This window comes from Diplotaxodon limnothrissa, linkage group LG12 (assembly GCF_057381915.1).
Source record: "Diplotaxodon limnothrissa isolate DT_005_m linkage group LG12, D_limnothrissa_male_GT1.1, whole genome shotgun sequence".
Taxonomy (NCBI): Eukaryota; Metazoa; Chordata; class Actinopteri; order Cichliformes; family Cichlidae; genus Diplotaxodon; species Diplotaxodon limnothrissa.
In genome coordinates this window covers 37,024,124-37,046,804 of record NC_140607.1, presented here as the reverse complement: position 1 = coordinate 37,046,804, position 22,681 = coordinate 37,024,124, and the positions used below count along the sequence as shown (strand labels likewise).

Sequence of the window (22,681 nt, the reverse complement as noted above, 5' to 3'; positions counted from 1 at the left end):
ATAGCAGTGTGGTTCTCTGTGATAAGAGCGGTTGAGCTTTATGACCGGGCAGTTTTCTGCTGTGTGTTGTGGTTTCACTTCTAACCTTTCTGTTTGTGCAGTCTTGAGCTGCGATGACCTGCAGGTTCATGAGTTTCTACGCCGGCCTGTACTGATTTTATTTCATTTCTTTATTTATTTGTTTGAGTATCTGAGCTGTGAATATGTGTGGTGTTTGAGTCTTTATAAATGTATTGACTTTTAGCTTTAGCCTGTTGATTGGACAGTGTGAGGAATTTGGAGGAGTCTGTGATAATCCTATTTTATTTCCTAAATTATTAACCGAGAAATCAAATAATCAGCAAAAGGGAATCCACAGTGGAAATAAATATTTGCAACACACATTTGTACTGAGGTCAGCTTGTCTCAGCTTTCAGAGAAGAGGTCAAAGAGAATATAAATGGGAGTAAAAGATGCATTTGTGACATCTTGGTAAACACATTAAACACTTGGCTATGCAGCTGCAGCACTGACAGCTCATTATTGCAAATGCTTCACTTGTGGACGGGGTTAGGGTTCTGTTTCTGCATTTCAAATATGTCCCCTGAACGTCTCACATGCAGGGAGTTGACAGAGCTGCTGCTAGTTGTGATAATCTAAGAAGAAGAGCTTTTCGTTTGCCCCGAAGAAAGACAGTAGGCACAAAAACATGAAAAGCATTCCATCAAAATACCTCAAACTTGGCACCGCATTTACTCAACAATACAGCCGACAAATATGAAGCAGGCTGGATTAACGGTGAAGCGCGCACACCCACAGACACACATAGTGACACTCCTGGATATATTCAGTACATTAACAGTCCTCAGTTGCAGTTTTGAGTCAGGACTTTTTATATCTTTGTTTGTTGTTGCTGTCAGAGCAGGTTTGTACTGTTAAACTTGTGGCAAAGTAGAACTAAGCAGTTTGTGTTTGGGCTCTTCTAGGTGGTCTCTCCAGTTCTGCAGACAGCCGCTCAGCAGTGGTCCGCTACAGCAAGGACCAGCGGCCCACGACCCTTCCCATCCAGCCCTTTACCTTCCACCACCAGTTTGCAGCTAAAGCCCCCCAGCCCAAGCCCCTGGCGCCCCTGCTCACAGGCTACATCTCTAGCATGCAGGCCCGCTCCAGCTTGGGCTCAGGCTCTGGAGGTCCAGTCGGGGAGGACGGCGACGACGCAGCTGAGAAAGTCCACAGCTTCCAGGGTTCTCTCATCACAACGGCTCCTCCTCCTGGATCGGTTAGGCCCTCGCCTCTTGGGAGTTACTCCCCGGTCCGACTCCAGGGAGCACCCAGCTCCGGGACCTGCTCCACCTGCACCCCCAGCCCTAAGCCAACGCACAGCCTCTCCTGCCCCCTTTCAGCCGGCCTCGGCCCCCTGCAGACCCCGCCCACAATAAAACAGGCGGGGGCATCAGCGCCGTTACCCCCTACTCCTCCTCCTTCATCACTGGGGCTGAAGAGAGGGGCGGTGCCACCAATGCTGCCAGCAGTGCAGGGACACTGTTTCCGCCGTGGAGGGCTGCCTGGCTTACCAGCGCTTCACGGTGACACTCTGAGCCCACTGGGCTGCCTCGACTCTGCAAAGCACGAGGAGGGCAACAAAGGGCACGCAGCCAGGACACATAATGGTACGCCCATAAATAAATCTCACGTTTCCGTTAAAAACTATTCATTAAATCCCTGATGAGAAAATGCTGTTTTAAAATAGGTGAACAGTTTTTTTCACTGTTCACACTTTGCTTTCACTTTGACTGAGGCCATCTTCCCCTCGTCGTCTCTCATGCCTTTACATTTTCCTTCTTTTAACTGTCAGCCCTTCGCTACAGAATCGCTCAGCAGGTTTTGTCCTGATGCAGTTGGTTTATAAAATCTGCATTGAATTAAAGTTCTGTTGACTTACTGTCAAAAAGAAGCTCCTGTAGATTCTTACTGTTCTCTTTTTCTCTTTCTTCTCTCCCTTCATGCATGACCTTAAACGTTTTCCTGTCCTCCCTTCACCTTTTCCACATGCCCATCTTCATCTGCTTTGTTCCTGCGTATCATTTCCATCTGTCTCATCAACAAACCCTAATCCGACCCCTTTATCGCAACCCTAACACCTCCCGTCCCACAACAGCGCACCACCTCTCGCCTCAGGCTCTCAAATGGAGGGAGTACCGCCGTCGAAACCCTCTGGGAGTGGAGAGGGTGTCGGGGTGCCATGCTTCTGCTGGATTGGGGCCGCGACCTGCCAGACGCAACGTTTTTGATTTCCCTTCGGTCCCCTCTGGCCACAAGCTGGGACGACTCAACGGTGCTCAAAAATCTCTTGGCACTGTTGAGACCTGCAAGAATATCAAATATTTAAACAATAGACTCAGATATTTTAAGTACTGGCAGTATTAGTAGGCTCATATAAGTGTGCTCCTTACCTCAATGCCTCTAATAGTGACTTGGTGTGTGTCTCAGCAGTGGGCCAATCAGCTAAGCTGCAGCAGAGCTACAGCGACTTCCTGTCCGACTACTTTTCCCTGACAGAGAAGCCGCCTGAGGAGTTCTGCCTCTCCCCGGACGCCTCCACCTCCTCCTCTTTGTGCTCGTCCTCGCAGTCTCACATCTCTGTTGACCTGACGCAGAAGAGAGGTGGGGGTTCTGTGTGTGTGTGCATGCCTATGTGTGTGTATTCCTATCTTTGTGGGGACCAAAACCCCAGTCCCCACAAATTTGAAGGAATTTTTCTGACTCCAAATGTGGTTTTAATGTTTAATTAGGTTATGGTTAGGTTTAGGGTTACTGCTTACCGTTCTCCACACACACCAACAAGCGGGTCTTTATTCTAAGAAAGTGTGATGGTGTTGTTGTTGTGCCTCTGGGCTCACAGGCTGCAGGGATCTCCCAACATTTATAAATATTACTGTCTGTGAACGATACAGAATTAATCGATTTGTTAGGAGAGTTCACACTAAATTCAAGCTCCCTTAAGTCTTTCATACAAAAGTGCACTGTTCTCCTTTTTTGCTTTTCCTTGTCTGGTAACTGAATACGAGTGTGATTCAGGGATCTGACTGTTTTTCACACTAACAAAAGCTGCTGCTGGTCTAAGCGTTAATTAGTTACACTTAAAGAAGAGCTTAAAACCTCCAGAAACGGTGTACAAGCCAAAATACAAACACGAAACATCAGATTTCACCTCATGCACTACCTGTATTTGTATAGCACTTTACTAGTCCCTAAGGACCCCAAAGCACTTTACACATCCAGTCACACACCCATTCACACACTGGTGATGGCAGCTACATTGTAGCCACAGCCACCCTGGGGCGCACTGACAGAGGCGAGGCTGCCGGACACTGGCGCCACCGGGCCCTCTGACCACCACCAGTAGGCAACGGGTGAAGTGTCTTGCCCAAGGACACAACGACCGAGACCGTCCAAGCCGGGGCTCGAACCGGCAACCTTCCGATTACAAGGCGAACTCCCAACTCTTGAGCCACGATCGCCCTTTGCTTTTCTACAACACAACTCTTAGATAGTTATAAGGAGCAACATGTTTGCATTAACTTTGATTAAACACAAAGTACAATTTTCATGGATCTTTAAATACAAGGAAAAAATCCCATAAAAGTCCATTAGAAGGTAATTCAGACATTATTTGGCTCTTCAGTTAAAAAAGGCATCACTGTTCCTGTTTAGATGCTCAACTTTAGTCCTTCCTAATATGTAAAAGCAGGATGACACCTTCATTTTTATTTATTTTTTACTGACAACCTGTGAGCTGTAAAATCAAATCAAAAATCTGTGAACTGTAAAATCAAATCACCCTAAATGAAGTGGATCTCACAGAGTTATCCGAGGCCACAGCAGTGAGAGAGGAGATCATCCTCCTACCAGATAATGCAGGTTTACACAGCTGTAGAGAGCAGCGACATGAGTGCTGAGCAGACTGATTAAGCCCTTTCACCTTACTTTCATAAAAATCAATTTCACAGATGAACCAGGACACAAAGATTTGCTTTACCTTCAAAGTGAAGCTAAAAAGCTTTTTGCTCAGTAGGAGCTGAATTGCACTCTTTGTCAGCGTTTTGTGACTCATATCTTTCAACGTTTGTCTTGTTTTCAGACTGATGTGAGTCAAATCCCTAGAAGACAACTTTACTGCTGTAGCAAATCTAACAGTGCAGATTTGGAGCTCAGACTCATTATTATATTGGTACCTCACCTTCCTGCAGGGGTTTTGTAAAATAGCACACAGATGACTGCCATGTGACTGTTGCCACAGTAACACAGAAATAAAAAGATGGACTTACAGACGCTTTGCTCGGTTTGTCTCGTCAGCTCTGGTGAAAGCCGTGAACACTGCAGTGGATCTGATCGTGGCTCACTTCGGCACCAGCAGAGACCCCGATGTTAAGGTAAGCCTGGGGTTCACAGGTGAGGCAGCCACACACGATGGCACGAACTGCTCATTTGTGAATATGAACTCACACGCTGGTTCTACTGGCTGATCAAAGTTATACGTATAGAATTTGCACAAACACATCACAACTGCAATGAAGCGCAAAAGAACCAAAATGTGTGTTTTGTGGTGAATTACACCAGCTTCACCATCAGATGGCGCCACCTGACTGCTTGGTGAGAGTGAGCAAGCTGTTTGTGTACTTGTAGCAAATGTTATGTAATATTTATTTGTATTTTTATTCTGTATTTGTATATGGGACAAATACAGAATAAACACACGCTGCATCTAAAGCAGCGCTTGGTTCAGTAGCTTTAGATTCAGTGTCAGGGGGACAGAGCGTTCTGTCAGACTGTCACCCACGGTCGGGTAATCTTGTCTCAGAGCATCAATGACACAAACATCTATCGTTTATTGTTACAGTGGTAATATTATAATATAATTTCTGGCAAATACATGTGAGTTTATCAGTTGGTGAGGTGGACCACAGTGTCACGGTCCGGGGTCGGTGACCCAGTGTTTCTGTTCTGTGTTTCTTGCTGTCCAGTTTGTGATTCCTAGTTTTTAGGTTTTGGTTCCTGTGCCCCTCATGTTTGGTGTATGTTTAGTTCTGTCCTTGTGTTTATTATGTTCCCCAGTCAGTCATTTCTCATGTCACTCACTCCATGTTCCCTCTGTTCAGTATCAAGTCCGTGTCTCTGTACCTGTCGTGTGCTTCCTGTTTTATTTTGACAGTCCCTGTTCTGTCCCCATGTTTTCTCTGTACCTTTCCTGGTCCCACGTCTCATGTCTAGTCTCCCTGTCTCTATGTTCCCGCTATAACATGTCAGTTTTGTCGTAGCGTTAAGCTCGTATCTCTGAGTCTGTGACTGTACTTCTCTACAACCCGCCAGGCAAAGCTCGGGAACAGCTGGGTGAGTCCCAACGTGGGTCACCTCATCCTGAAGTATCTGTGTCCGGCTCTACGTGACGTGCTGCAGGACGGTCTGAAGGCCTACGTGCTGGACCTGATCATTGGACAGCGCCGCTGTCAGCCCTGGAGCCTCGTGGAGGCGTCCACACAGCTGGGTGAGAGCGCTGGGGTGGAGGGGACATACCGATACTTAACAATTAAAGTTGATTTTGCGGGAAGTTGGCATTAGTATTGATCCACCGCAGTGACTCGCTCACTGTAATGCTGACCCTGCGCTGACAAAGGCCTGACTAATTCTAAGAGGTGATGAAGCAGTGACATGTTGAACTAAACTGCAAGATTTTCACCATCAGTGTCGGAGCAGACAACTATGGTGCAGAAGGATGAAGTGAAGTAATAGAGTAGAATGGCACCTTTCAAAATAAAACTACAAAGTGCTTCACAAGACTAGAAAGGAAACAACAAGCAGTAAAACATTTAGAAAGATAAATGAAACATTAGAAGATTAAAAATCATGAACAAATAAAATATGAACTGCAAAGCAGATAAATAAAAACAAATATGATAAAAAATAAAAATGACTAATAGGAGGCATAGATTGTGTTTGTAACAAAACGAAACTTTGACCTTTGGCAGCGCTGACATGAGCAGGATTCAGGTGACTGTAGAGCAGCAGGGCACAAAGAAATGAGCTCCTTACCTCCATGTCAAACTTCACCTTCTAACCAGGGTCCCAAAATGCTTACTCGTTGTACTTTCCTCTCTATTTGGGGTGCATTCACAAACCGCTACAGTCATTCTTTTGCAGATGTTGTTTAAGCTTAACATGTGTTTTCTGAAACGTGTGTCCTTTCAGGCCCGTCCACACGTGTTCTCCACAGCCTGCTCTCAAAGGTGAGCCAGTACTCGGAGCTCACGAGCCACAGCATGAGACTGAATGCTTTCATCTTCGGCCTGCTCAAGTGAGTCGTTTCATTTACTGCTGTTTTCATTCTCAGTTTACACTCTGAGCCTCGAGCTCACTCTGATTCGCTCTGACACGACAACAGCTTCTGTGTTTTTGGGTCTTAGTGACTGCAAAATAGTGACGTTTCTACTTTAGGTTTATTCTCGAGGTCATCATGGTGTGCTGAAGTGCATTGCATTTAAAAGCGTTACTGTTTATGTCCGATAACAGAGGTGATGGATGAAAGTCTCAGTCAGTTAAGAAAAACACAATCTGTGAATTCTTGAAGTCAAACAGATTAGAAACTATTGAAAACTCGTTCTGAGTATGGACCAAAATGCAGACTCACAAAGGCAAGAATAAACTCAGAAGGCAGCTTCATTGCTGAACACCAGAAATACAAAAACTAACTAAACTGGGAATACGCATGAAACTAAACAGGTGGGAAGGCAGAACACTCGGCAGGGAACGAGACAGATCACGACGCTGGACAGACAGAAACAGAAGGCTTAAGTACACCAAGACTGTCAAAATAAAACAGGAAACACTAAGACGCAGACTAACTCCCAACATGACACGGGAACTGAGAGGAAAGCACACTTAGGGAAACAAAATGGATTCTGTAGATAACAGGAGGAGATAACGAGGGGGACGCAGAAACAGTTAACGGAGACGAGACAGAGCGAGAGGAGAGACATGACGGCCTGGGAAAAATAGATGGGGGGAGCGTGGAACGACACACAAGGAGGGGAACATGGGAACAGAAGAGGGAAACAAGACACAAGGGCTCACACAAACACACAAAAACAAAGACACACACAGAGGGATGCGGTAAACTAATTCTAATACAAAAGACACCAAAACACAAGAAAACTCAAAACACTGGTCAAAAGGACCCAGAACCATGACACTGAGCGTCTAAATCACTCGGGAGCTAAAGAATGACTTCCATACACTGACCCCATTATCATCAGTAGCAGAGAATAACAAAGAGCATGACGGGTCCCCTTTAAAACCATGTCAGAGCTGATTAAAAGACTCAGTTTTGGGTGTGATGACTGTTTAAATGTCTTCTGCAGGAGACTTTTACTCTGCTGCAGGTTTTAAATAAGTGACTGTTTGTCTGTTTTAGTCTGAAATCTTTGGAATTCTGGTTCAATCACCTCTACACGCATGAAGGTAAGACCATAGTGACTGAAACGACGGATTTCTTCTTGTGCATCTTGTTGTGACGCCTCCTTACCTCTCTTATCTTTTATTCAGATATTATTGCCGCATACTACAGCCCTTGGGGTTTCCTTCCCCTGTCACAGGGGCCGTGTCAGCCCCTCTTTGAGGAGCTCCTCCTCCTGCTGCAGCCTCTCTCACTGCTCCCCTTTGACCTGGACCTGCTGTTTGAACCACATCTCCTCCAAAAGGGACAAGAGCAGCTTCGTCGCAAAGAGCAGCTCTGCTCTGCAGGCCAGAGCGTCGACCAGTCGAAGTGCTCCACCTTCCAGCTCATGAGGAGGTGGAGCAACACTGTCAGTGAAATGGTCAAAGACTCAAGCGCAGAGGTGAAGAAAGAGAAGGCGGGGCTCAGGCGAGAGGGAACATGGCCAAGGATGGAGGGAGTTGGATCGAGAAGAGAGGCAGCAGCGGGGAAATCGATGCTGAGGAAAGAGAGCGTTACAGCTCAGAGCATGACAGCTGGGCCTGATTGCAGAGGGACAGTGAAGGAAGTAGGGTTTGCACATTTATGGAAGGAGAGGGGGGTCCAAGGGCAGAGGGTGAAAGGTGTAGGACAGGAGAGCCATGGAGAATATGAAGATAAAAAGAAGAAGGACAAAAGGAAGGAAAAAGACAGATTTCCTGCAGATGAAGGGCGTCAGCGGCAAGACAGGCAGGCCGGCTGGTGGTACCAGCTCATGCAGTCCTCCCAGGTCTACATCGACCAATCCACAGAGGGGACAAAGTTTGTTAAGACCGAGAAGAGGAAGAAGTCATCGGAGAGACGACAGGGCCAAATCCCACCCACAAGAGAGGGAGTGGTGGAGGGAGCGGAGGCCTCTCAGGAAGGTGAGGGCAGGAAGAGCAGCAGCAGTAGCTTGAGCGGGGACTCATCTGGATCCAGGGGGCGGCCTTCGTGGATGGGCAGCCCCCCAGAGTTTGTCCTCAACCAGGAGAATCACACCAACCCTCTGGAGGTCACGGTGACTGGGAGCCACGGCGGAGCCCAGGATGAGAGCCCCTCACAGGGACAGAGTCTGCGCTGGAGCAGGCTCTTTGGCTCTAGTGTCGGTTCTCCCTCGAAAGCAGAAGGAGGTGAACAGAAGCCAAAAACCCAAAAGACCAGGTGAGAAAATGTTCATGACTGAAACCACCAAAATATCATTTGTATATCTTAATCTGAAACGAACAGAACGATCACCTTCTTCCTGAGGAACATTTTCCAGTTCTTTACAAATTTAGTGGGTTTATATATATTTTTGCTTCACTGGATGCCGTTGATGTCGTGCCGCAAATGACGAAAGACTGACCTGGACTAACATCGGCCTTTTGTTTTCACGTTGTGTTTGTGTTTCTTAGACCTCCATCTGGCTGGCTCGGCTTGGATCGGTCTGTTCTCGACCTTGTAGCTTTGACCATTGGAGCAGGCCCCGGAAAAAAGGCGGAGCTTCCTGCCACACCAACTCGCACCCAAAGTACAGCTCCACCAGCGTCGACGTACCCAGCTGAGGCCAAACTACAGTCCAGCTGGTAGGAACCGCCTGCAGTGTTATCGTAGTGTTACTTGGAAGTGATGCCAAGCATTCCTCCCTCAAAAAATGTTTCCGAATACTTTTCGATCACTCATCCTCACCTTCTGCCTCCGTGTTGATTTCTCAGCGAAGTACGAGCACTGTGCCACCACATCGCCACCGAGCCCGGACAGCTGAGCTTCAACAAGGGCGACATCCTGCGCGTTCTGAGCAAGGCTGACCCCGATTGGCTGCTCTGTTCCCTGGGCTCCACCCGGGGCTTGGTTCCAATTGTCTACGTCACCCTCAACAGCATGGAGGACAGCCAGGATGCCCCTGGTTTCGGGCAATGCTGAGCAAGAGAAAACTGTCCGAAAGGTGAAGCCAAACAGACATGGAGGGTATCCCTCCCGCACACGGACCGAACACAAAAACCCGTTTTCATCTGTAATTTAAAGGGAAAAAAAGACAAATCATTGTAGTAAAGCTGGAGAGGATGCAGACATGACTGCGAGGGCAAGCATGCAGGCTCAACCACAAACAGACATCTGCTTCAAGGGTACACCCAGACACGTATGCATGCATACATCCAAAAAACAAAAAAGCACCCCACAAAGATCACAAACAAACCCAAAGACTCTCAAGCGCTTCTTTCTCTGCCTCTCCTTCTAGCTTAGCAATGTGCAGGTCCAGTCTATTTATCATCCAGCTCTAATTTCAAAAAAATAGGCAGATCTCTCGTGCTCCACACCTGGCTGCACTGTGCTGCACAGCTGTGCCACACGTTGAACTCGCCGCTCAAACGATCGCCCTCGGTGCCGGCGCAGGTTAGTTTGACGTCCTCTTGTAAACTTAGTGCTAATATGATCTTTGCATTCGTGTAGAAACGAGTGAGTCTTTGCTTTTTGGTAAGATTGATATGAATGTAAGAGCTTTTGGATAAATGTTCTGTGATTCAGCATATTTTTATTATTCTAATGAGACGGTGGAGATCTGCACACGAGCTCGTGACAGCAGCTGTTCAGACATTCAAAGTGAAAAGAGAGCAGAAGGAGAATCAGCTTTTTCTTTTTATCCTCCGTTTTGTTTGATCTGCCTTCGTTTAAGCGTGACTGTTGGATGGATAGACAGTCAAAGTAATCCTCCTTTCCTCACAGCTGGGATAAAACCATGGTTGACACCGACGACTTGCATGAAATCTCTCGAAATCTTTTGCTTTTCCTTACCGTCCTATTTCCCCCTCTCCTCACTCTCACATCTAAGAAGACTTGACAACCTGTGAGGATGGCAGGACTGAGCTGGTGGTAACACGGCCCGATTTATTGGTACATACTGTAAATGCATTAGTGACTTAAACGTCTGATAAATTCTATTTATTTAATAAGTTGAGGGAAGCACCTAAATGGATGCTTACAGAAAACATGGATGTCAAATGAAAGCAAAGCATAGCTGTGCAGGTGTCTTTGGAAAAGGGGATGATGGGATTTACTCCAGCATGGAAGTTTATTCCGGTTCAAAGTGCAAAGATCTCATTCATGCCTTAAAGCACAAGTGTCGAACTCCAGGCCTCGAGGGCCGGTGTCCTGCAGGGTTTAGATCTCACCCTGGGTCAAGTCGAGTTCATTACCAGGCCTCTGGAGCCATTTAAATCAGCTGTGTTGGATCAAGGACACATCTAAGACCTGCAGGCCCTCGAGGCCTGGAGTTCTACACTTGTGCATTAAAGAGTGCAGGTGGGGGGGGCACCTGTCCAGCTATTTGTCCTGATGGTGTATTTTGTACATGCTCTGACGCGTCTAATGCGACGCGTCCTCCAGATTTATGTCTGCACACGTTCACGTGAAAGAAAAGGAGATCTGTGGTGATATTTTTGATGTTTAAAGGGAAACCCCGACACATTGTTTGTGATGGAGGCTCTGGGGGGGTCCTGTTCAGGTGCAAAATGTGGCCTTAGGCTCAAAATGAGTTGATGGAGAACTAAAATTCCGACTGTATACTTTAAACGTATACAGAAGGCCAGTCTGGAAAATTATAAACAGGTCAAATTAATGTACATATATTAAATAAATGAATGCTTGTGTATTTTTTGAAAATCTCACATAGGATATAATTTCACCATTTCAGTTTTCCGTTGCTGTATAGTTTTTATTTTTATGTAAGACTTTTAACATCTAATTTCAGCGAGATGATTAACATTTCATCCAAATGTAAATATATTTAAAACCCTCCTGAATTAATTTCTGCTGTAGAGCTGTACGTACAAATGTTATTAAAGGTTTCTCAGTGCATTTTATGTTGACTACAGAAAGCGAGCATAAGCTTTAGTCTCACTGCTAACCAACCTGCTGACTGTAAGTTGCCCGTCACGTTGGAGGAAGGTTTGCTGTTCGTTGCCATCCTGCTCAGAGCTCACCGGGGACCGACAGAAATAAACACACAGTAATTAAAACAGAGACGGGCGAGGGAGGCCCAGGGGGCCAGAGGCAAAGAGAGACTTCTTTTTAGAATTAAGCATTTAGATATCTGGGATGTTGTGCATTAAAATACTTGTAGGAGTGACATAAGAGAGAAGGAAAGAAAGGAGTGATCTTTGTTTCTCTCGTCTGTTTTCTCCCTGCATTCTCTCTCCCGGCTGCCTGTAAATACCTTCAGCATCAGTGACACTGCTCTTCTCTCTGTGTCCAGACTATATGATGTGTACGTATGACATTATCAAACTACTATGGATGTTAAATAACAAAGTGCTCATGTGATCACAAACTCGTGTGGCTCCAGTGTCTTTTTCCCCCTCACACGTCACCTTTGAAGGGATTTTTCTACCCGAGAACACTCTGGATTTATGGGCAGCATCCAGCTTACGACTCGGTTCACTGCGTGCTTATTAAATACCTGCTTCATTTATCAGTGAGGCTCTGCGCTGCCCCAGTGATGGGCATGCTGAGTAAGTGTTCCCATCTTAAATTTTACTGGAAAAGCATAAAACTAAGTGGCTGCAACCAGAGATGTGTCAGGCAGTTGTATTATTATTATTATTACTACTGAGGGTGCAAGTTGTGCTTTCTGCTTTAATGCTATGCCAACGCGTTCAGCTGCTTATGATTTATGAGTGGTTAAGTTTTCACAGGACTCCATGCAAACTAAATACAGCTTTACTGCTTCCATAGGACGACGTAAGTAACAGCCAGGTACTGCTAATCAAGCCTACTTGATAAACTAGGAATCAGTAAGTTTAAGCACCTGTGTAAAAGCAGATGTTTGGGCATTTTACAGCAGGTAAAATAAGCATTGAACACATCACCAAATTTCCAAGTAAATCTATTTCTAAAGGTGCTATTGACATGAAATTGTCCATAAATTCTCAATGATCCCAAACACAGCAGCAAATCTACAACAGAATGGGTGAAAAAGAAAAGAATCAAGGTGCTGCATGGGTCCGATCACAGTTCAGACCTCAACCTTATTTAATACTGTGCATAAACAAATGTCCACAAACCTGAATGAACTGTAGCGATGAATTCCTCCACAATGCTGCGAGAGACTCGTGAAGTCACACAACAGACTGAATCATCTTCTGTAGTGTTTTCTTGTGTGGTGGATGTTTTGGTTTTTTTGTTTTGTTTTTAGGAGTCTGCACAGAGCTCTGTGAATTTCTCCATGATTATATATAAAACACAAGTCTGTTTTTTTTATTATTATTATTATTATTATTATTCTGTCTCATTAAACACCAGTTGAGTTTTCCAGTTCCAGTGGTGTTCCAGTTACACAGGTTAATTGTCTGCAGATCTGAAGTAGATTTAAAAAAGAAATCCTTCCCATTACGCCCTCAATATTATTATCATTCCACATGTAGCACATGTTGCCACCAGAGGGCGATATTGTCTTTTTGTCTGAGCCACCTGTGCATGAACTAATGTGCTGCACACTGAAGATGTATTTGAGAGGCAAATATATCAAATCATTTTTCTACTTCTATAAGTTGTCCTCTCTTTAAGGAGCTGTGTCTCCACACATGCCCTTCTGTACTGATGTCAAGCTACACAAGTTGAACTTTGGTTGTAGTTAAGAATATACCTGTTTAATCTAACCGTACTGCTAAAGCTCATTGAACCAGCCTGATCCATGAGTGGATTTAATATTATTCTAAAGTCTTTGAAGCAAAACATACTTCAGAAGTGTTAATTTGCAAAACAATTTTGCATAAAATGTAGAAACAACATTTGAAACAAGGAAATGAGAAAAAAAAATTGACATAAAATTAAGATTTCATTGAAGGGTAGTGTCATATATCCTCAAACAGCAACAACACTGATAATTCAGTGTATATAACACTTAATGTGTTTAGGATTGCGGGGGGTTAAATACCTGTATACTTAGGAGACATTTATATTGGGGCAATTAAGGACAGCTCTTGGTTGAAGAGGTAAAGCTTACAGTGATGTCAGTCAACAGCTCATCAAAGCCAGGGTGGGTAATTTAACACCAGCTAAGAGCTGAGCATCTGTCTGCCATCAGGGAGGTTTGCCAGCGGTGCTGACAGATATGCTAGTGAAAGCCGTGCATCATCATGTGTAACTTAATCTGATGATTCACCTGGTTTCAAAGCACAGAGCATGTTAGACTTCAACATACACTAAATAGTCGATAACATATAACCCCTGGTGATATAAAATGTCACTCTGCAAAATGAATCTTTCCCCAGTTTGTTGTGGAAGAGCGTCACAGATATGCACTGAGCTCTGAGTTCAGCTCCAGCACACAGGTGGGTATTTTCCACAGTCACTGATGAGAATATTCTGTTTATCAGTGCTGCTGTCTTTCAAATGTTTGACCTGACAAAGTAAAAATTATATTAATATGTGCAACATTTTACAGACTCTGTAATGCTACAAAAGCTACACATGTTGTATATGATATGAATGACCACATGCTTTAATTAGCTAGAAACAAATCCTCAAGTGCCCTCGGTCATACATCTGTGCAGTTATAGAGCAGTAAGATCACGACTCTCCCAAACTGATACCAGGCGTTTCTAATATCCTCTGAAGAGCTACAGTTCTTTTACCTTTTTACTGAACCATGTTCCAATTATAGTTCTATAATGGACATGGACATAATGTGTAGACTCTCAGGTTTCATTCGAGGGTATCCACACTCTGACTGGATGAAGGGTTTAGGAGCATCGGCTCCTTAGTGTGCACCACCCTCTTTTGAAAGGGAACAGAAGTCATTGGACAATTGACTCAGAGGCTATTTCATGTGCAGGTGTGGGCGATTCCTTCGCTATGTCATTATCAGTTAAATAAATAAAAGGCCTGGAGTTGATTTGAGGTGTGGTGCTTGCTTTGGCAGATTTTGCTGTGAACTGACAACATGTGTTGAAACAAGCCGTCCCAAGCTGTGAAAATAGATTAAAAACAGCCCAGAAATTGCTACAATATTGGGAGTGGTAAAATGGTACATCCTGAGAAAGGAAGACGGCACTGGTGAACTCAGCAATGCAAGGAGACTTGAACATCCAAGAAAATAACAGTGGTGCATGAGCACAGAATCATTTCCATGGTGAAGACAAACCCTTTACAACAGCCAACCGAGTGAATAACACTCTCCAGGAGGTCAGCGTACTGATATCCAACTACACCTAAAGAGAAGATGGCATGAAAGTAAAGGGTACAGAGGGCTCACTGCAAGGTTAAGCCACTCATAAGCTTCAAGAATAGCAATGCTAGACTGGACTTTGCTGAAAAAAGAGCTAAAAAAGCCAGCAAAGTTGTGGAAAAACATTCTTTGGACAGATGTTAAAGAGATTTACTTCTACCAGAGTGATGCGTGGAACAGCTCATGATCCAAAGCAATCCACATTGATGATGTGACACAGGACAAAAGCAGCTGAATGAACTCTGAGGTGTTCAGAGGCTTACTCTCTGCGCAAATCCAGCTAAATGCAGTCAAATTGATTGGGTGGTTTTTCTAATCCAGATGGACAATGACCATCCAAACATACAGGAGTTTATCAAAGCGAAGAAGTGGAATATTCTTAAATGGACAAGTCACCTGATCATGAGCATGCATTTTACTTGTTAAACACTAAACTTCAGACAGAAAGGCCCACAACAAACAGCAACTGGAAGCTGCTGCAGTAAAGTTGTGGTATCACAATAAAAAGCAGGAAACCCAGCATCTCTGTCTCTGTCCAAATACTTATGGACCTAACTGCAATTATTATACAAATGAGCAACTTAAAAAGGAATTCAAGGTAGAACAGGGTATAACAATTGTTCACTTTAATAGTCGAAGCTTATATGCAAACTTTCAATCCATCAAAGACTACATAACACAGTTTGAACAGCCATTCAATGTGATAGCCATATCGGAGACCTGGATAACTCCTGGAAAAGAAGAAGACTTTAAAATAAATGGATATGAATTCCTTCATGTAGACAGGATCAACAAGAAAGGAGGTGGGGTGGCACTTTACATTGATAAAAACCTAAAGTACAAAAGAATGGGAAGAATGACAACTGTTATTGATGGAGTGATGGAATGTTTATCAGTGGAAATAATTATAGAAAAAAGGAAAAACCTAATTGTTAGTTGTATATATAGAACACCAGGATCTAAGATTGAGATATTTAAGGATAATATGGAGGACTTATTTACAAATATAAATCAGAAAAGAATGTTTATTTGTGGGGACTTTAATATTGACTTATTGAATCCAAATCATAATAAGAGTACAGAAGAATTTATTGATTCCATGTACAGCATCGGTTTATTTCCACTGATAACAAGACCGACCAGAATAACATCTCATTGTGCAACTCTATTAGATAATATATTTACAAATATAATAGAAGGAAAGATAAAAAGTGGGCTGTTAATCAATGATATAAGTGACCATTTACCAGTCTTTGCATCGTATAATTGCCATTATAAAGTGAACAACGATGGACATAAGATTATTTACAAAAGAATAAGAACAGAGAAGACCTTAAATTGTCTTAGAAATGAACTTTTAAAGCAAGATTGGAATATTGTATATGAACAAACAGAAGTTAATAAAGCTTACGAAGGATTTTTAAGAACATTTAACACATTACTTGATAAAAACTGCCCAGTAATTGAAATCAATAGGAAACACAACTATGCAGGAAGACCATGGATGACAAAAGGACTACAAAATGCCAGCAAAAAAAAGAATACCTTATATCGAGAATTCATAAAAAAGAGAACAATAGAAACTGAAATGAAGTATAAAACTTACAAAAATAAATTAACTAATATAATGAGATCCTGTAAAAGAGAGTATTACATTAAAAGGTTAGAACACAATAAAGATAACACAAGAGATATATGGAATGTATTAAACAGAATAATCAAAAATGAATCAAGGAATAATGATTACCCTGGGTACTTTATAGAAGGGACAAGAAGTATTAATAACATGGAGGAGATAGTAAATGGCTTTAATGAATTCTTCGTAAACATAGGGCCAAAACTGGCAGAAGAAATAAAGGTTGATGGAATAGAAAGGGACACTGGTGAAAATATCGAAAGGAATAGTAGCTCAATGTTTTTAAGAGCAGTGGAAGAGAAAGAGATTTATGACATGGTTAGAGGACTTAAGAACAAAACCAGTACAGACTGGAATGATATTGATATGGTAACGGTAAAGACAGTTATTGATGGTATCGTAAAACCATTAAAATATATATTCAACTTGTCGTTTCAAAAAGGAGTTTTTCCACAAAAAATGAAAGTTGCTAAAGTTACTCCCATTTACAAAACCGGTGAAAGACATCATTTTACAAACTATAGACCAGTGTCAATACTCTCCCAGTTCTCTAAGATACTGGAAAAACTCTTCATAAAAAGATTTGACAGTTTTGTGGAAAAATATGAATTAATGACAGATAGTCAGTATGGGTTCAGAAACAACAGATCAACAGCTTTGGCACTGATAGATTTAATGGAAAAGATAACGGAATGTATGGATAATAAGAGGTATGCGCTCGGAGTTTTCTTAGATCTAAAGAAGGCGTTTGATACTGTTAATCATGAAATTCTATTAAAAAAACTGGAAAAGTACGGGTTTAGGGGAGTGGTTTTGGAATGGTTAAAAAGCTATGTAGGGAATAGGCAACAATATGTACAAATAAATGAATATAAATCTAATTTGATGGATATAGCTTGTGGAGTACCTCAAGGTTCAGTACTGGGTCCAAAAATGTTTATTATGTACTTAAATGATATCTGCAGAGTATCGGAGATTTTAAAGTTTGTAATATTTGCAGATGACACAAATATACTGTGTGCAGGTGGGGAATTGCCACAGGTTTTGGAAATGATCACACAGGAATTAACGATATTAAAGAAGTGGTTTGATATAAATAAATTATCATTGAATCTCGATAAAACCAAATTTATGTTGTTTGGAAACCAAAAGAAAAACATCGAAGTAGAAATATGTGTTGACAATGTATATTTAGAAAGAGTAAATGAAATAAAATTTCTTGGGGTGATCATTGACCACAAGCTCTGTTGGAAGCCACACATTACTTATGTTCGGGGGAAATTGGCACGGGGCATTGCCGTCCTGGGGAAAGCAAAGCATATGTTGGATCAGAAAGCACTGCACATTTTATACTGTGCTTTACTACTGCCATATATGAGCTACTGTGTAGAGGTCTGGGGAAACACATACAAAAGTAACACACAAACAATAACTATAATACAGAAAAGGGCCATTAGATTAATAAATAATGTAGGGTACAGGGACCATACAAATGCACTCTTTGTCAAAATGCAAGCTATTAAATTCCAAGACTTGGTGAAGCTTAAAACAGCGCAAATAATGTATAAAGTCAGAAATAAATTGCTTCCCAAAGAAATCTGTAAATTGTTCATAGAAAGAGAAGGTGGGTATAACTTAAGAGGGAAATGGAATTTAAAAATACAAAGTGCTAGAACAACTTTAAGAACTATGTCAATCTCAATTTCAGGAGTTAAATTATGGAACAGTCTAACAGAAGAAATAAAAGACAGTCAAAACATAAAACAGTTTAAAGTAAAATATAAAAACCTAATTTTAAATAAGTATAAGAATGAAGAAAACGGGGTTAACCCAGGATGGTAATGTTGCTGGTAATGGTGTTGCGGTTCTTTTTTGGTTGTTTTTTTGTTTTTTTGTTTTGTTTTGGTTTGTTGTTTTTCCATAACTTGTGTATCTGCAAATATACACATTCTGTATTTTTCATATGAAAGAAACTATACTGTGGTGGGGCTTGCTAATTTCTTGTTTTTGATTTATGTATGTTATGTTTTGTTTTACTTCATATGTTTATATGTTTCATATGTTGTTTGTTTAATTTAAGACAAAAAAAAAATTAAATGAATGAGAGGTAAAACTTGAGGGGGTAGGGACAAATAAGTAAATACTTCAGCCTACTCCTTTTCAAACAAATAATGGAATGATATTTTGTAATGATTGTGAAGGCACATGTTTGAAATGTTTGAAATAAAAATGAACTGAACTGAACTGAACTGTATTTCTTATCACAATACTGAAAAGTTCCAGTCAAGGGTCCGGTCTCAAAACCTGAAATAACTCACAAAGACAGAAGTTAAACACATTTCCAGCGCTCAAATGCAAAGTTAGAAGTACATGCATCAGTGCACAACGTGTCGTGTCTGCTTACATTTAAATGCACAGCTTTTTTTTCCTGGAAATGTTTTTGTTAATATTGGTGCAAGTTTTTCAGGCTAATAACGGCTCAGCTGAAACTGCAAATCAACTGAAATCAGCTCACGGTCAGGCAGCTTGCCCTGGACACATTACTCACATTTGTGATCAGATATTGCCAATTTGTGTATTTTGCAAGAATCACTTCTTTGTGCTATTAATATTTCTGTGAGCCACTCTTGCAGACACACTGACTGCTGTGTGCTGACACACGGTGAGTGCCTCTTATTTGTGTCACAGTTCCTCTTTAATGGTTTAACCGCAAAGACGTAGATTAGATTCCCCTGAAAAGATGCCTTTTCCTCAGAAAAATGACCGCGCTTCCATTTCTTCTTCTCCATTTATTTATTCTTTTGCATATAGGTATGTCCTAACTCAGAGCAGCCTGAGCCATTGTGATATATGTGGCTACACGCCTATACCTAATGTAATGAAAGAAGAGAGGGATTTTCCTTCTTGGGAGTGTCTTTGCACTATAATGACAGTCATGGCACAAGGATCTGTTGGGAAATAAATGAAGGAGTTGTAAGAGAAATGTTGGCGCATTGACTGTAGATGACGGATGATCTGATATCCTCGTGTTGGTGTTGTTCCCACATCATCATAATCAATCCGTAGAGGACAGCCTAGTGTGAAATCTAATGCTCTATATTTCCTGAATGTGTGGTGGAGGATAACAAAGGCCTTCTCACACACCAGATTAAACTTTATCCAGATAAGTAAATTATTAAACGTCTCACTGACACTTCCTTGAAATTTCACTCCAAATTTACCAGCGTGTAAATTCTCGTTTTCTAAAGTTACCTCACAGACCGTCTATTACATAAAACCCAAATAATGCCTCATGGTCTCACTTTGTGGGGGTTTTATGTTACTGTGAAAGGGAAGTTGTGCAAGCTCACAACAAAAGCTGACTCAGCTGAATAAGCAGCTGCAAAATGGACGTTTGCAGCTTTGTTTTCTTTGCTTTTACACAAATAAAATTGAGTTGCTGGAGTTTCGGACGTCTGCGTAACTGTGAAAACAGTGAGGCCAAAGTAGTTCCTGTAAATCCTGACATCTTAGGAAAGTGGCCTTAAAAAACAAACAAAAAAAACCCAACTCATGTAGCCACTGAAACTGTGAGTAAATCAAAGATTATATGAAAGTTCTCTGATCATTGTGGTGATGCAGTGGTTGAAAATGTGAAGGTCTCTTGGAATTAGCCAGTTATTGGGTTCAATGAAGATTCCTGGTAATGGAGCCATAATGTCTTTAAACAAGAGTCTGAGGTTTTGCACAGAACACAGCAGTCCACAGAGCTGTCTATGCCAACGTTTGATGTCCACCACATTCACTAAACCAAATCCTAAACTGACATATAACCATGTAATTATCAGTTTAGCATTTCAACACTTGGAATGCTATCTGCCTCTTAACCAGGGTTTCAGGCCTGTGTGACACCATCAGTGTTTTGGAAAGACAAACCTGCACATACACAGTTATGCAGGATCCAAATACCCAGAGAGACCAACGAGTAACTTTCATATCTGAAATAGGCCACTTTAGCCTGGGACCTGTGGTGGCAGGCTGTGGTTGTGGCCCAGCTGCAGGAGAGGGGTCAAACAGAGGGCTCCGCAGTAACGCACTGGTACTGTGAAGTGCAAAGTGCACCATACCTAGAACTGGAATCAAAAGGCAAGGGGTGAGTAAAGACTGGTCATCAAACTATGGTGTGTGTGTGTGTGTGTGTGTGTGTGTGTGTGTGTGTGTGTGTGTACACATGTTTAGACATCTTTGTGAGGACAGAAAGTTGGCATGTTACTATACTTGTGGGGACCAACAGTGACTTGTGGGGACCAACATCCTGGTCCCAGCGAGTTTGAAGCCATTTTTGAGGCTCAAAATGTGGTTTTGGTGTACAGTTAGGTTATGGTTGGGGTTAGGCTGAGGGTTAGGGTTAGTGTAACAGGTATTACAATTAAACAACATGAGATATGCATTAAATTATTGTCTCGACGACTTTGGACCAGTATCAGAAAGTTCTAGGTAAGACTATGGAGCCTTGAAAGGATCAGCAGAGAAGGAACCACACAATGATAGAATAGATGTGATTTGAGTAGAAACTGTATTGAAAGTTGTAAAGTTTACAAACCCTGCCTGTCTAAAGCCGGCTTCCTACAGTGCACAAACGCACATTAAAGGGCCCAAAAATAAAATCAAAACAACATCCTCTTTAAGGAAATTCTCCAAAGAGTTTCAATTAAAGAGCTTCCGCTCCCGTTGCTCAGTCCACTTCTCTTTAGAAAGAGAAATTAGAGTTCCTTGTGTGTGTTTCTGTCCATTGGTTCTAACACTACCCGGGTAGATTTTTAAAGTGTTAGTCTTATCTGTATCAAGGAAGGTAGTAATAGTCCTGAGGTTCGCTGAAGATGGATCCCACGGCTGGCCACACCGCACTCGGGTCCGTCGACAGTCACTCTCTCGGGATTGGCTCGCCACTGAACCCACAGGGTTCAGATCTCAAATGATCCAGTCCTGGTCAAAAACCAATCTATGCACACAGTGCAGAGTGCATACATTACTATTTTATCTATTCTTCTTCCATCACTCATCTTTCAGTCAAGTATTGCTCAAGTATAACAAATTATTTTAGTTATACAATGTCTCAACCATCCTAAAATAATTTGAGTTACATCACACAAGGTCTTAGTGCAACAGAAAATATACCTTATATTTACCCTTTTGGGAATAAATAAACTTATAAGATTCACTCTCCCATATTTATCCTTTTAACAGCTTGCTTTTAACTGTTCTTCTTTTTTCAGATATTTCAACCTGAATTATTTCTCAGAAAAATATATCAACTTCTTTAAACATTAATACATCAACAGGGTAATGAGATCCCTCACATTTTATAATCACATTTTATGAACTTTTTGCATCTTCATCAAATGAATTAACTTCTAAGTCAACAAAACTGAAAGGGTGCATTTAAGCACTACATGACAATATTACTGCTTCTCCAACGTTTTGGAAAGCTAACAAACTCAGATGAATCACAGTAATGTTAGAACACAGAGATCGCTAAGCAGTAACTTAATACTAGCGGTTAGCTGGGCACATTCTAATGTATACTTTAGCACTTAAAATTAAACATCTGCACATCAGTGATCTTACAGTACTTTAAACATAAATATCACAACTCCGACTGGTTTTATTTTTTAAAGCAGAAAATATATTGACAGCAGTCAACTACATGTCTTTATGGTGCTAACATTCATGTAGCATCCCTTACCGGAGCTCGTGGTGAGATAGCTCGTCCAGCTGACGCAGCTTCCCACGGCCGTATTTCACAGATCTCAGATCCTAATAAATAGCCATCTGTTAACAGCTAGTATGTGAAGATAAATTGCGAATTTAACTTTTATTTCAGTTTTTCTTACCAGGATCTTTCAGCTAATTTGGCGGTTGCCTCGTGAGTAGCGGTTGCCTCGTGAGTAATGGCTTCCACAACAGGAAATGTTGACTAACAGAAAGTCATCTCAAGGCATACTCGCCTCCTAGCGGCGGGGAGGGAAAATTACACCTCCAACCTTATGCAGCAGCACAACCCACAAATCTGATGTGGGTTACACTCTCCCCTCCTGAACTCTTGCACGTCCCTGTGCATGACAAGGTTCACACAAATGTTTCTTGGGGGGAAAGGCAAGGGAAGAAGCAGGTGCTTCACCTTCATTTACCATGTCATTCCACACATCGGTCAACCCTTGGAAGAAAGACTTCACCACGGTGACAATTGGTTTCCCCAATTCAGTGTAGTCGAGCCTCATTGGTGGTTGACGATCCCGCTCAGACCTCCTGACATGGATATCAGCGTTAGCTCGTTCCTCTACTTCACCACTCTCCTCTTGGCCTTCAGTTC

At 42.2% G+C, this 22,681-nt stretch overlaps 1 protein-coding gene and 1 long non-coding RNA gene across 4 annotated transcripts in view; one reads left to right on the top strand and one right to left on the bottom strand.

Annotated features, from left to right (window-relative positions):
- Positions 1–12,067, top strand: part of rusc2 (RUN and SH3 domain containing 2) — a 42,186-nt gene extending 30,119 nt beyond the window's left edge. Inside the window, exons 4-13 of one of the 3 annotated variants that reach the window (XM_085367562.1) lie at positions 966–1,649; positions 2,138–2,314; positions 2,470–2,643; positions 4,336–4,412; positions 5,350–5,524; positions 6,226–6,331; positions 7,448–7,494; positions 7,579–8,650; positions 8,884–9,054; positions 9,184–12,067. In XM_085367562.1, the coding sequence (XP_085223688.1) occupies positions 966–1,649; positions 2,138–2,314; positions 2,470–2,643; positions 4,336–4,412; positions 5,350–5,524; positions 6,226–6,331; positions 7,448–7,494; positions 7,579–8,650; positions 8,884–9,054; positions 9,184–9,391 (2,891 nt within the window). In that variant the 3' untranslated portion in view covers positions 9,392–12,067. The remainder of the gene's footprint in view (positions 1–965; positions 1,650–2,137; positions 2,315–2,469; positions 2,644–4,335; positions 4,413–5,349; positions 5,525–6,225; positions 6,332–7,447; positions 7,495–7,578; positions 8,651–8,883; positions 9,055–9,183) is intronic. The other 2 variants (XM_085367564.1, XM_085367563.1) reach the window with 2 other exon arrangements.
- Positions 12,068–20,792: 8,725 nt separating this feature from the next.
- Positions 20,793–22,339, bottom strand: LOC146621835 (uncharacterized). The gene is made up of 3 exons (XR_014906601.1): positions 22,203–22,339; positions 22,055–22,125; positions 20,793–21,310 (listed from the first exon to the last, which is right to left on the bottom strand). It is a non-coding gene; the product is annotated as an uncharacterized LOC146621835 (long non-coding RNA).
- Positions 22,340–22,681: the final 342 nt, after the last annotated feature.